This window comes from Sminthopsis crassicaudata, chromosome 4, assembly GCF_048593235.1.
Source record: "Sminthopsis crassicaudata isolate SCR6 chromosome 4, ASM4859323v1, whole genome shotgun sequence".
Lineage (NCBI taxonomy): Eukaryota > Metazoa > Chordata > Mammalia > Dasyuromorphia > Dasyuridae > Sminthopsis > Sminthopsis crassicaudata.
The window spans coordinates 284,205,994-284,219,341 of record NC_133620.1 but is presented as its reverse complement, the minus strand read 5'-3'; the positions used below and the strand labels follow the sequence as shown (position 1 = coordinate 284,219,341).

At 43.2% G+C, this 13,348-nt stretch overlaps 1 protein-coding gene across 2 annotated transcripts in view; it reads right to left on the bottom strand.

Moving 5' to 3' along the window:
* The window catches only part of MDGA1 (MAM domain containing glycosylphosphatidylinositol anchor 1), a 92,542-nt gene that overhangs the window by 15,058 nt on the left and 64,136 nt on the right, over positions 1-13,348 (bottom strand). The window contains exons 7-14 of one of the 2 annotated variants that reach the window (XM_074311036.1): positions 11,177-11,506; positions 9,148-9,444; positions 7,019-7,297; positions 4,799-4,950; positions 3,300-3,477; positions 2,717-2,740; positions 1,855-2,007; positions 990-1,124 (exon numbers count right to left, since the gene is read on the bottom strand). In XM_074311036.1, coding sequence (XP_074167137.1) covers positions 990-1,124; positions 1,855-2,007; positions 2,717-2,740; positions 3,300-3,477; positions 4,799-4,950; positions 7,019-7,297; positions 9,148-9,444; positions 11,177-11,506 — 1,548 coding nt within the window. The remainder of the gene's footprint in view (positions 1-989; positions 1,125-1,854; positions 2,008-2,716; positions 2,741-3,299; positions 3,478-4,798; positions 4,951-7,018; positions 7,298-9,147; positions 9,445-11,176; positions 11,507-13,348) is intronic. The other variant, XM_074311037.1, reaches the window with a different exon arrangement.

The window sequence follows — 13,348 nt, the reverse complement described above, 5'->3', positions numbered from 1 at the left end:
AATTGTTCAGCCATTCCCCAACTGATGGGCATCTCCTAATTTTCCAATTCTTTGCTACCACAAAAATATATCTTACAATATTTTTGCACATAGGGCTCTTTTTCCCTCCTATATGATTTCCTTGGGATGCAAACCCAGTAATGACACTGCTGGATCAAAGAGTATGCACAGTTTTATAGCCTTTTGGGCATAGTTCCAGCTTGTTCTCCAGAATCTTAAACCACTATCTAAATGCTAGCTACAGATTCTTTTAAAAATGATGACAATTGGAAGGTAAAAGTTTGTGTATTTTGTAAAACTTTGCAGATTTTTATTTTATTTATTTATCTGTCTATTTATTTTGCTGAGGCAATTGGGGTTAAGTGACTTGCCCAAGGTCACACAGCTAAGAAGAGTTAAGTTCCTGACTTCAGGGCTGCTTCTCTATCCACTGTGTCACCTAGCTGTCAGCATTTGTCTAGAATAATATTTGCCAGTTACCAGTTTAAAAAAATCTGCAATGTGGTGTTATGGGCCAGAACTGTGTAAACTGTTAAAACAAGGATTCTTACAAGCTGTTAAATAAGATAAATGCTGACTATTATTAACTATAGGTGTAACCTTAGGTAAGTCACTTAACCATGTCCCTCCTTTCCCTATCTGTAAAATAAGAGTTGGAGAGATGTTGGCCTCTCAGTTTCCTTCCATCTCTAGCCTTATCATCTGATAGAAGACCTCTGAGGGTTCCCTCCAGCTCTAGATTCATGATCCTATGATATCATGATTTTGACCCTGACTTCTCCTCCTTCCTTCTATGTTCTTTACCCTCAGGCCTTTCTAATCTTTCTGTCTACCAGGGTTGAACACAAGCCCCCACCCCTTACTAAAGGCAGCTACTCCTAGCCCTTCATGGGAAGGCCATACAGCTACACAATGACTTCCCAGTTCTGAAACCATTATAAGTGGAGCAAAACCATCCCTCCCTCCTCCAGCTTCTGCCCTAGACTCACCAATGTGCTTCCCGTACATGTGGTAGAAGAAGGAGACACAGTAGAGTTTAGCACTGATGTTATACAGTGGACTCACAAGCCTCGCCCGGTCCCCCAACTCCCGGGGTCTGGATGTCTCAATAAACATGTAATAACCTTGGAAGAAAAGAGAAAAGAGGTTACTTATCAACACTTCAAAAATCTTCCTTCAGAATTTTCCCAAAGATCATCCTCCCATCTATCTTTCTCTTTTCTTTATACCAAAATCATTTAAAATCCCCATTCTCCAAGAAGCCTTCTCAGATTATATCCGCCCCAAGATCATATCTCTCAGTATCATCTGGAGAGCTCCCTAACAACTGAACTCTGCCTCCTCTCTCCAGATCTGTTCTCCTTTCTTCCTAGATGACATGGTGCAGTGAAAAGAAATCATTCTGTAGAGTCAGAAAACCCGCATTCAAATCTACCTCAGAAACTTGTTTGTTGTTGTTGTTGTTTGTTTGTTTGTTTGGTTTTTTTGATTTGGTTTGATTTGGTTCTTTTGTCTTTTGGTGGTTTTTTGTTTTGTTTTGTTTTGTTTTTGTTTTTTTGTGTTTTTTTTTTCCAAGGCAATAGGGATTAAGTAACCTGCTCATGATCACACAGCTAGTCATAGTCTGAAGAGTTGGGTTTAGGTCCTCCTGACTTCAGAGCTGGTGCTCTATCTACTACACCACCTAGTTGCCCTTGTTACCTGTGTGTCTTTGACAAATCATTTAACCTTGTGGGGTCTCAGTCTCCTTAATTATAATATATGGAAGTTTGATTAGATGGTCTTTGAGATCCCTTCCAGCTCTATTATCCTATATTCTCCTAATTCTCTGTCCTCTCTTCTTCCCTTACTTACCCTCTGGAGTCCCACTTATGTCAGTGGGTGGACCAGTGTTGGGGGAGCGTTTGGGGTTCTGAGTGAGGGCATTCTGCCGAGTCCAGTCAAAGTTGTCTGCCCGGTCCTGAGTGTAGCCACAGATCTTCTCATCCTCAAAGTGGCAGGTATTATCTAGGAGAGAAATCAAGGAAAAAAGAGAAAGAAGATGTACATAAAAGGGGAGGAGGGAAGCTAGAGAGAATGATCAGCTGCTGCTGCCACTGCCCCTTCTCAATTCTCAATCCAATCACCCACTCTCAAGTACTATTTGATCCATAACTCAGAAACATGCATGTAAATTAGCATGTTTCTACATTTTGTGGGCTAAAGAAAATCAGGCAATGGCACCTAAAGGAAATGGTACCCACATATCTAAAGGAAATTGAGTCAGATATTCCCCTCACTAGTTCAAGAGGTCAAAAAAAAAAAGAGCACTCAAGCAGAAATAAAGAGTGACCCCAAGTCGTTGGCAGGGAAAGGTAGGGTAAATATTAAAAAACCTTACCCTTAGATGATTAGGAGCAATGCCAATATAGGAAGTGATGAAATTCTCCCATTAATAAAATAGTGCTCAATTCTAAACTTAATTCCCCTGGTCTCATCTTCCCAATTGTTTTCTGGATATCCCTTCTTCTCTTCACTCAATCCTAAACCTTTCTTCAATCTCTTGGAGACAGAGAGGAAACCCATTCTCCCCTTCTTCCCAAACAAATTTTCCTGCCTCTAATGAAGACCTCAGTCTGAAGTTGTCCTGACTTGGAACTTCTCACCACCATCACCACTATCACTAAGGAGATGTCAGAAAATCCGCTCATATGAAAGAAAATGAAAGGATCCTCACCTGATAGGTTTGGAGAGTTGGTTGCTGAGAAAACAAAGCAGAAACACAAAGTTAAAGCCTTGGGTTTAAAATCTTGGCATTGTAAAGATAGAGATGGGTAGGTGGGTGGATAATGGGGCACTTAGAAACTATAATGGTGGGTTAGAACCAGTGCCTGGGGGCAAATGGAGCAGGATTGTAAAGGTTTCAGGACATTTTCACAAGAAACAACATGCAAATCAAATAAGATTCAAAACATTATGCAAATCCACACATTTGTTTGCTTGTGTGTACAAATAAGTCCATGGCTCAAACATAGTAAGTACTTGGACTTCAGAGTTGTTCAAAAAGTCCTAGCCAGCCTGATTCTGTTCCTATTCTCAGAATCAAGCAGCCTAGAAACAGATTTGGGAAGGGCCTGTCCTGGGAAAGATGCTACTCTGGAAAGAAAGGGATTCTCCAAGGAGAGCTGTATCTCCAAATAGAGCAGGGGAATGGAATAGCCCCAGCCTCCATAAAACTGAGCAGAAGCAGGGCTTTGGGACAAAAGAAGAGGATCTCCTCCTACCCCCTTTCCTCCATGCACTGTCCCCCAGCCACCTACGCTCCATGTATCGGATAATGCGGGCAGCCATGTCTCCGGCCCCAAAGGTGGTGATGGGTGTGAGGCGGACCTCGTAGCTATGGGGCACCTTCAGGTCAGTCAGTATGTATTCAAGCAACTGCCCCTTCTCCACTCGGCGAACTGGGATTGGCTTTGTTACAGACGTCCGAAGGTTTAGCTGAGGACATAGGCATTAAGGTCCCCATCAATTATGGGCTCTTGCTTGAATCCCTTCTCCCCTTCCTTCCCCCACCCACCCTTTTCCAAGGATGCCCTCAATGGCATGGTGAAATGGAAAGAGCCCATTTATTAGTTTTATATATTGTCCTTATTTTTATTCATCTCTATATGTTGAAATATTTATTGAGGAATATATTTATAATAAAATATAAAAATTAAAATGAATAAGGCCTAGAGAAATGATTTCTCATAGAAAATTAAATAAAATAAAACCTAAAACTGCAGAACCCACTAAGAGTGGAAACTTTGTTCTCTTTTTTAAATTAAAAAAAATTTTAATTGTTTTATTAATTTTATTCTGAACTTAAGAAATGAAACAAGTGTTTTCATAACAGAAGAACAGAGAGAGAGAGAGAGAGAGAGAGAGAGAGAGAGAGAGAGAGAGAGAGAGAGAGGAAACAAAACAAAACCATGATTGTATGGCCCATAAGCTCTTTGCCCTGTAAGAGAAGCTAGTATACTCTTACATACACATATCACTGATCTTTCTTTCCAAGTTCTTAAATTAATTCCAAACCAGGATATATCATTTCTATTAGTCACAAGTGAGGGAGTGGAGATGTGATAAAACACATAGCAGGATTCCCTGAGTCTATCTAATTCTGAAAGGGTAGATGCCAACCTCAGAAGACACACAGTGGCTTATTCCATTACTTTTTGATCACTCCGATCCCTCCACTCCCATGAATTCAGACATCCTTCAATACCCAAAAATCATGAGACACAATCACCTTCCTCACTCAACTTCTTTTTTTTTTTTTTAAATTAAGATGGAATCTGCGGTGTTATTGGCCCAGAGAACTTTCAACAACAACAACAAAAAATCCCCATACTAATTCAGATTAGCTCTCCATCTGTAATTGGAGGAGCAGTGTAGTGTCATGTTGTGTACAGTGTCCAGGAAAACCTAGATTCAAATCCCTACCTCTGATAATATTATATGACCCTGGGTATGTAACGTTTAAGTCCCTGTTTCTTTGTCTGTAAATGAAAGTGTTGTACCTATTTTAAATCTGTTATTTTATGATCATAAACCTTTAAGAGTTTCCTGGGGACAGTGCAAGATTAAGTGACTTGCCCAGAGTCACACAAGCTAGTATGTGTCAGAGATGGGACTCTCCTAACTTCTTAATGAGGAATTTTGAGAAGATTGAGCTCCATTCTACAGTCCCATATCCTTGTGGAATCGAAGTCATTCTTTCCCATCCTCATTATACCCCTTGCCTCCTCCTGTGCTAGCCTGTATGTCTCCAGCCCACCTGGCGGACATCCAGCCGGTAGCTGAGGACAGGATCCACGGCGTCCGGCTCCTTCTGCGTCCACTGAAGCACGTAGGAGTAGTTCTTGGACAGCTTGTGGCTGCGGGTGGGGTTGGGGGTGTCGTAGTAAAACTCCGGGCTGTAGGCTTTGGCTGAGAGGGCGGGTGTGTGGAAGGGGGTTGGGGGCCATTGGGGACAGGGGAGGACAGGGTAGAGACAGAGGAGGAAAGGGAGGAGTTTGGGGATGAGACAGAGAGGGAAGAGAAGGGACAGTTGGGGGATACAGAATGAAGAGAGAAGACAAAGAAGGAAGAGAGGGAGTCAGGGAAGTTGAGGAGAAAGGAAGGAAAGGACGTAGTAAGGGGTAGAAGAGGAAATGGTTAAGAGGAATCAAGAGGTGGAAGAATAGGAGAGAGAAACATGAGGAGGGAGAATTGTGGGGAAACAGAGATGGGATATTAAGTAGAAACAAGAAATGGAGAAAGGAAGGGAGGAACAGAAAGGGAATAAGGGAGATAGGGAGGAGTATAGGGAGAAGAAGGGAGAGGGGAAGGAGGTGGGAAATGTCACAGGGGCCCTCTGGCTGGTGAAGGGTAGGGAGGGGAAGGGATGAGGAAGGTGACTAAGGCCCCTGTCCCTCAACCACTCAGGGTGTTGAACACCCTGGGAGGTATGTGTGTGGATAAGGGTGAAGGAGAATATTTCCATAACTAATGGACAAAATGGGGAGGGAGGGGGAGAGGCTGAGAGACCGGAGATGTGGGAGTAGACATACTAAGTGCTTTTCCACAGAATTTAATGCCATTTGGGCATAATGTCACATATTCATTATGAATCTCCTTGAATGGAAGATATAATAGAGGAGTCTGGCATGCTCCCCCCAGAACTCTGTAAATACAATTCTTTACAACCCCAAGGATATAAATTCCCTCCCTTCCCAATCCCTCTATGTTATCCCCAACCACCAATCCGTAGACCCCACTTCTGTTGAAGTCCAGGCCAGCAGCCCGGAGACAGCACCCAACCATTCCAACCTGGCTTGCCAAGGACTGTATCAGAAGGCTGAGAAGAAGAGACTTAGCCATAAGGGCTACAGGAAGAGAGGGAAGGGAAAAAAGGGAAAACTAGGTGAGGAAGGGAGGGAACTGTGGAAATCAGGGGGGAGAAGGAAAGGGAAAGGGGTTGTGGAGATAATGTGGGAGACAGGAAGAGGCTGGAGGAACACTAGGGTAGAGGAATAGGGATGAGGTAACACTAGGAGGATAGGGTAACTACACTGAGTTGCCGAGAGAAGGGAAAGGGCTTTGAGGGAACACCGAAGGATAGGGAAGAAGAACACTGGGGAGAACAGAGGGGCTGAGTCTCGGTTCACAATGGGGAGAGGGGAGGGACCTGAGAGACATGAGGGAAAAGGAAGAGGAAAGACTACTATGGGATAGGGTAGGGAACTGGAGAGCACCCGGTGGGGGCTGAGAAGGCAGAACTGAAGACACTGAAGGAAAGGGGGAAGGACAGGCGAGGGAAAGGGTTGGATGCGTGAGGGGCGGAAGGGAAGGGGCGAGGGGTACACAGGGGAAAGGGAGGAGATTGGAGATATGAGGGAAGGGCTGGGGCACATTACAGGGAGAAGAAAGGGAGTTGGGGGTACCGGAGGGGACTAGAGAGATTTCGTGAATAAAGTATCCTTTATTACAAAGTAAAACTTAGTACAAACTGAAGCATTTGTTGACTGACAGGCCAGTAGTGTCTATATTATAGTGAAGAATAAACAACCTGCTAAAAGTTATTTTGGGCAGCAACAGGAGGATTTCCATATAGAGGGATTTTACAAGGAGAGGAGGGGTGACCGGGAATGGGCCTTGGATTCTCCCCCTTTGGCCAATGGGTCCGAGGCGCCGGGAGAAAGCTGCTGACGGAGAGGGCTGAGATGAGCCTTACTGGAGCGGGACTGAGACAAAACTGGAAGAGCCAAGTGGCGTGAGTAACAGGGAGAGAAAAGTGACAAATGGGGCCATTGACAGAAATGAAAACTGGGCTTCAACATCGGACAGGGCTAAGATGCGGCGGGACTAAAGTGAAGACCTCGATTTGGGGAGAGAGACGGGGCTTACGAGAGCAGGCTTAGTGGCAGCCCTTTGCCAAGAAAAGAGTCCAGGTGAGAGAAGGGAACCAGAGAGGAGAGCACGATTTGGGGAAGGGAGGCAGCGGAGGGCCACTCACCGGAAACCTGGAAGAGGCAGGAGGCGGCGCCCACGTCGTTGGAGATGGTGCACTCGTAGCTGCCGCTGCTGTCGCGGGTGAGGGGGTCGAGGCGCAGCTCCGCGTGGTCTGGGGCTTCGTTGGGGGGAGCGGGCGGCGTGGGCAGGAGGTGCCCATTGAAGCGCCATACGGCAGAGGCGATGCGCAGGGGGCTACCTCGAAGCAAGGTGCAACGGAGCAGTACAGGTCGGCCCAGGGCCTGGCGCACGTCCTGGCTGGTCGGCTCCACCACTGGAGGGACTAGGGGAGAGCAGGTAGGGGAGGGTACACCAGGGGTCAGCAGGAGCACCCCTCGACTCCTACTGCTCCTCCCTCTCTGCAAGGCGCTGGACGGAGGGACTGGCGCAGGATGGGGTGGGGATTCTTCTCCTCGGATATACACCCCCCTTACAGAGCAGAATCTAGGGCTCCCCAACGAGAAGTGACAGCCTATATATCCACAACATAGGAATGGACATTCAGGTGCTCACCTATGCAGTGCCCTTCAGGTAAATACACACGCACACAGTCAGCAAAAAGAGACACACGGTGCAGGAGCGGACAGACACAGGTAGGAAAACTTTCAACAAACATACATGCAGCCGAGCACCTTCAGAATGACAGAACCTGGACACATGCAGCCTTCTCTCCAAGATTAAGGGTTATTTTTTACTTTATTACATACAATACTTTTAAAAGAAAAAGTATCGGTACTCAATGGAGACTCCCAGTTTCTCTCCTTCTGTTCCACTAGGCATATGGAAAGGTTCATTATGGCTGGTGTTTGTTGAATTCAAAATGAAATGGAAATAAAAACAAGATAACAAAGAAGATCGCTAGAATCCTCTCTCTTGGGTTCCTAAGGAAGTTTTTCCGTACATGGAACCTAAAACTGCCTTTCTGTAACATTCAGGCAGTTTGTCTAATTCTGCCCTCAGACCAACCAGAAACAAATGTTATCCTTATTCACAAGACAGTCCTTCAGATACTGAAAATGCAACTGTTACCCTACAAGTCTTCTTTTATCAAGCTTTTCATTTCCTTCTCTGGCAGCCTCGTTTGAAACTCCCTAGTTTCTTAGTATCCAGAAATGAATGAAAAATACTTTAGATGGGGGTTGACCTGGGCAATGGGACTTCTTGTCTCCCTTGTTTGCTACAATGTTCTTCTTAACACGAGTATAAAATTACAATAGTTTTTTGGGGGGAAGCCATGTGATACTGTTGACTCATTGACTTTTGTCAAAAACCCTGATTTTTTTTTTCTCAAATGGTTCAGCCACCAACTGAACTGTGAAGCTGATTTTTTTTACCCCAAACATAAGATTTTATAGTTATTCCTGTTAGATTTTCTTAAAAATTTGATCCAATAACAAACTTTTTGCTGTGCTGTGCACTTGTAGCATACATCATAAGTACACACAGATGACTTACATGCACACATATGCTTAAAGAGACACACCTACCACCTCTCCCCAATCACATTCACTTATATACTCTCCAAGGATTTAGGTTAAGGTTTCCCATTCCCTAGTGGATGCTCTTGACTAACAAGTCTCCAGTGACATATACACTCCTTTCCAACCGTTCCCACTGCCTAGTATTCCTCTTCCCATAGCTCTGCCCCAGGATCCAGGCTGAGTTTACTAACAATACCAGGTGTGCATGATTTTAGATTGAGGGAATGGTGTTTTCAATATATCTTGGGCTGAGAGGTCCTTGATGGCAAGAATTTTCTGACCTTTATCTTTGAATATACTGCTTAGCAGTCAGTTAACAATTTTTTATTTAACTATTACTTTGTGTCAGGCACTGTGCTAAGCTTGATTGATTGATGGGAGATAGATTTTTGAAGAATTGGAATTGGGCTACAGGTAGTGGGGACACCTATACTTTGTCAAATTGAGTTGTTGGCTTAAAAGTGAAAGGAGGTCATGGAAGAGTTATTGAGGGAGAGATGTTGAGAGTGGAGTTCCAGGAGCTGGGAAGGTTGACAGCAACACTCTTCTGGCAAAATGATTGAGCGGTATTGTTGAATAAAAGAGTTTGGGGTGGGGGACCTTGGGGATATGTTCAGTGGATGCCTTGCAGATGCTTCCAGGAGACACTCACACTGCACATTGAGCTGCACCTGTGCCTCCCGGGACCTAACATTGAAGCCATTGTACCGAGCAGTCTGACAGCGGTAGGTCCCACTCATCTCCCGGCTCACTCGCTCCACCCGTAGCTTCCCGTCGGGCGTCTCCTCCACGGTAGCTCCAGAGGGCAGCAGACCAGCCTCCTTGTCCACTCGGGACCATAGCACTGGAGGCCTGGGCTTCCCCCGAACTTCACACTGTAGCTCCACAGAGGACCCTTCACGGACCATCACCACCGACCTGCCCTTGGGGACGCTGATTGTGGGGGGCACTGCAAAGGTAGATGGGGAACATTAGAGGGAGAACTTCTCATTTCCACCATCCCTTCCATTATTTTGCAAGACTCATCCTCTGCCCTATAGCTAACATTTGCATAAAGTTTTAAGATTTTCAAGGTATTTTACATAACTTAATCTCACTTGATTTTCACAATTATCCTGAAAAGGAGGTATTGTTATAGTCATGATTATTATTCTTGCTTTTTACAGCTGAAGCACCAGAAACTGTGATATTATGTCATTTGCTTTGAGGTTACAAAGATAATTAGTGCTCAAGGCAAGATTCATATTTAGGCATTTCTGATTCCAAGTCCATTGCATTATACATTTCACTGAGCTGATTTGCCCCCACAAATGATAGAGGATGCATGAAATAGGATCCTGCCTGTTTCTCAAGGTTCAAAAGAGTCCTAACTCATTCAAGAAATCACCCTTCACTTTAGCAAAACACAAGCATAAGTTTGTGCTATTTCCATCCCTACCAAGAAGCAATGTGGTATAGTAGACAGAGAGACAACCTTGAAGCCAGGAAAATATGGATTTGAATCCTGCCCTTAACATATTGTCTACATAACCATGGGCAAGTGACCTCACATCTCAATTCTCTAGATTAATTCTTTGAGACTCTAAATTGCAGTTTGTTTGCCCTTTTTTCTAGAAGAATACCATAACATCAAGTAAGTGATGCCATGACATGCAAGTGAATTGAAGTTAAGTAAAGGAAGGCTGTGCAAGATCACCTGCCTTACTTTCCCTTCTAGAGCCATCTGTATCCAGGGGCCAGATATAGATCAAGATGACTGGAGATTGCCCTGGATACAATGGGAGACCTTGGTCTTTTAAAGCTAATTATAGGAAATTCCTTGAATGAGAGCTTCCTATATCAATGAAATTACAATTATATTTATTATCCCTATTATTTTTGGAGTCTGAAATGCTCATTCATTGGATCAAAGAATTTAGAGGTAGGAGACCCTTTGAGATTCTACGATCCAACCCCTTCATTTTAAAGAGGATGAAATTGAGACTCAAAGAGAGATATTGTGTTGCAATGGAAAGAACATTGGATTTGGAGTCAGAAGACCTGGGTTCCAATACTAGTAATGATAAAAAAAAAATAGCTTTTGAACCAAGAAGATCTGGATTCAAAGTGTTGTTTCTAATATAATACATGTCATTATAGGATGCTGAGCAAGTCAGGATAACTCTCTAAGACAATAAATTGTGAAGGTTGATGACCTACATGGTTAAAAGTTTCCCAAATGAAGAGCTTCCTATATCAGTACCTAAGTGATCTTATAAAAATTATTTAACCTCCTTGAACCTGAGTTTCTCCATTTATAAATAAGAGGCTGGACTAAAGTTCCTTCCAGTCCTATATCTATGAGGTAAATTGACTTATCCAAGATCATACAGAGATAGGAAAAAAGAATTCCAATTCAAACCCCACCACAATTCTTTTCCTTGAGGAAATCCCTCATTCTCCTTTCTCTAGGATGACCTTCCTCTCTTCCATCATGTGATCTTTCCTCCTCCCCTTTGCTAAGTTGCACCCTATTTCTTTTTCTTCAAGGTAACTCCCCATCCTCCTTTCCCCTGAGTAATTCCTTCATTTTCCCAGAATTACTCTCTCATTCTTCATTCCCTTGGGTAATATCTTTCCTTATTCTCCCTTGCCCTGGTGCCTCCTATTTCACCTGCAGGCACTTCCTGCAGAATACTAACCTGTCTCAGAAGAGATGTTGACCTCAACACTGAGGTCTGGCACAGGTGCACCCTGAAAGGAGGCGACACAGAGGTAGGTGCCATAGTCACTGAAGCGCAAGTCAATGAGCTCCAAGCTGCTGGTGACAGCAGGCAGCTCAGGGTCATTGCGAGTCACCAACAATCGGTCAGATACCCGGGCAAGCTTGCCATTCTTGTACCACTGGTATGACACCTTCTCCTGAGGCACAGCATCCACGTGGCACGAGAGTTTCAGGTCCTGACCCAGCTGAATACTCTCGCTCTCCTTGATTACATCTGGCGTGATTTGGAAGGTCGCATTCCTCATTGCTGTAAAGACAATAGAAGAGTTCATGGGGGAAATAGCAAAGATTGCATTTCTTCAGAGGCCAGAGATGCTATAATCAGGGATTGTGCCCATCATGCCATGCATTCTCCCTGGAGGGCAGGTAGTAGGTCTCTCCTAACAGACCAGAAGTTATATGAGTATAGAGAATGATTGTCTCCCATTACATTGTTAACTCACTGAGGAAAGGGATCGAATATGTTCTAAGGAATCTAGCCCCTGAAGAGTGTTGCATTGTGGAAAGACTATTGACTACAGGGTTCCAGCACCTGGATTCAGATCCCACTTCTAATACTCACTGTGTATTCTTAAGCAAATCTGTCTATCCTGGATCTCATTTTCCTCATCTGTATAACTCAGAAGTGTAAAATATATAGCCTTTGACATCTTTTCCCAGTCTATCTTTCCGATGCCATGACTGTCTTCTTGTACAGAAACCATGATATAGTTCCTTTTGAAAACTGTTCTGCTTAAAAATTTTTTATGTCTGAAACAAAAGGCTCTGTCTTTTTAAAACATTAAAAGTATGTTTGAAGGATGCTGGGAGTCTGCTTAGAGTTGTTAATGGATGACCTTAAGCATTTGATGTAAATTAAGATTTTAAACCAATCCAGGCTTCAAAGAGAAAGAGAAATGAGCCAGGTGGAGGGAAAAAAAAAAAGAACCCTCCAACTGGAGATATACAATCACAGGAAAGTCATGGGGAAATGTAGCATGTCCCTAACTCTGATCACCCTATCTGTTTCTGATCCTGAAAAGAATAGTTTCTCTAGAGATAGAGAGGGGCTGTGTAGCTGATCCCCATCTAGTAGGAAGAGAAAGCCTTTGCCATCAGGATCATCTTTGTTAAAAATGACTGCAGAGAGAATCTGTGGCAGCAATTTACTACCAACAACCAAGAAACTATCTGTAATCCCCAAACTCAAGGTGCTACAAATGAGAGGAAAAGTAAAAGATTTGTATTTAAAGCAGAGTAGAGAAAATTAGGATTAGATTATCTAATTGTTGACAAAAACTTAATTTAGTGAGGAACATTCATGAGTGTTTAATAACATCTTGATTTTGTATTTCATTAAATCTTGCTCTCACCATAGTAATAATTACTCATTTATATGATGATTTAAGTTTACAAAGTACTTCTGTCACAGTTCATTCTAATGCTTTATTTTACTTTAATAGAGTCACATAAAATGAGAGGTAGCCTTACAATACGTAAAGAAGGGGCCTTTAAGTCAGGAAGATCTGCATTCAAATACAACCACCTTTGACACATATCTAGCTGAAGAACTCTGGAGGAAACACCACCTCTAATCCAGACATATCCAGACATATCCATATCCCTGTGGCAGCATATTGACTTAGAAAAGCCAGATAATGTCCATTATGGACATTATCTATGGATAATGTAGGACAGCTAGATGGCCCAATGGATAGAGCATGAGTCAGGAAGTATTGAGTTCAAATCCAACCTTAGATACTTAATTTTGTGACTTTGGTAAAGCAACTCAACCTCTGTTAAGGAGAAAGAAATAGTAAGTCACTTCCTTATCTTTGACAAGAAAACCTCATGGACAATATTGATGTGCTATGGGTCCATGAAGTCACAAAGAGTCAGCAACGACTGATCAATAACATGTATTTTTATTTATTAACTTTCCTAAATACATCTTAATCAGATTTCAGCAGCACTCAGAGCTTTGAAGCCTATGACTCTGCCTTGCTTAAATCCAATTTATATATGAGTCAAGACATTACCCCATGATGTCATTGGTCCTCTTTGAAAATGAATAACAAACAATAGGCTGTTTCAGGTTTTGAGTTTGACA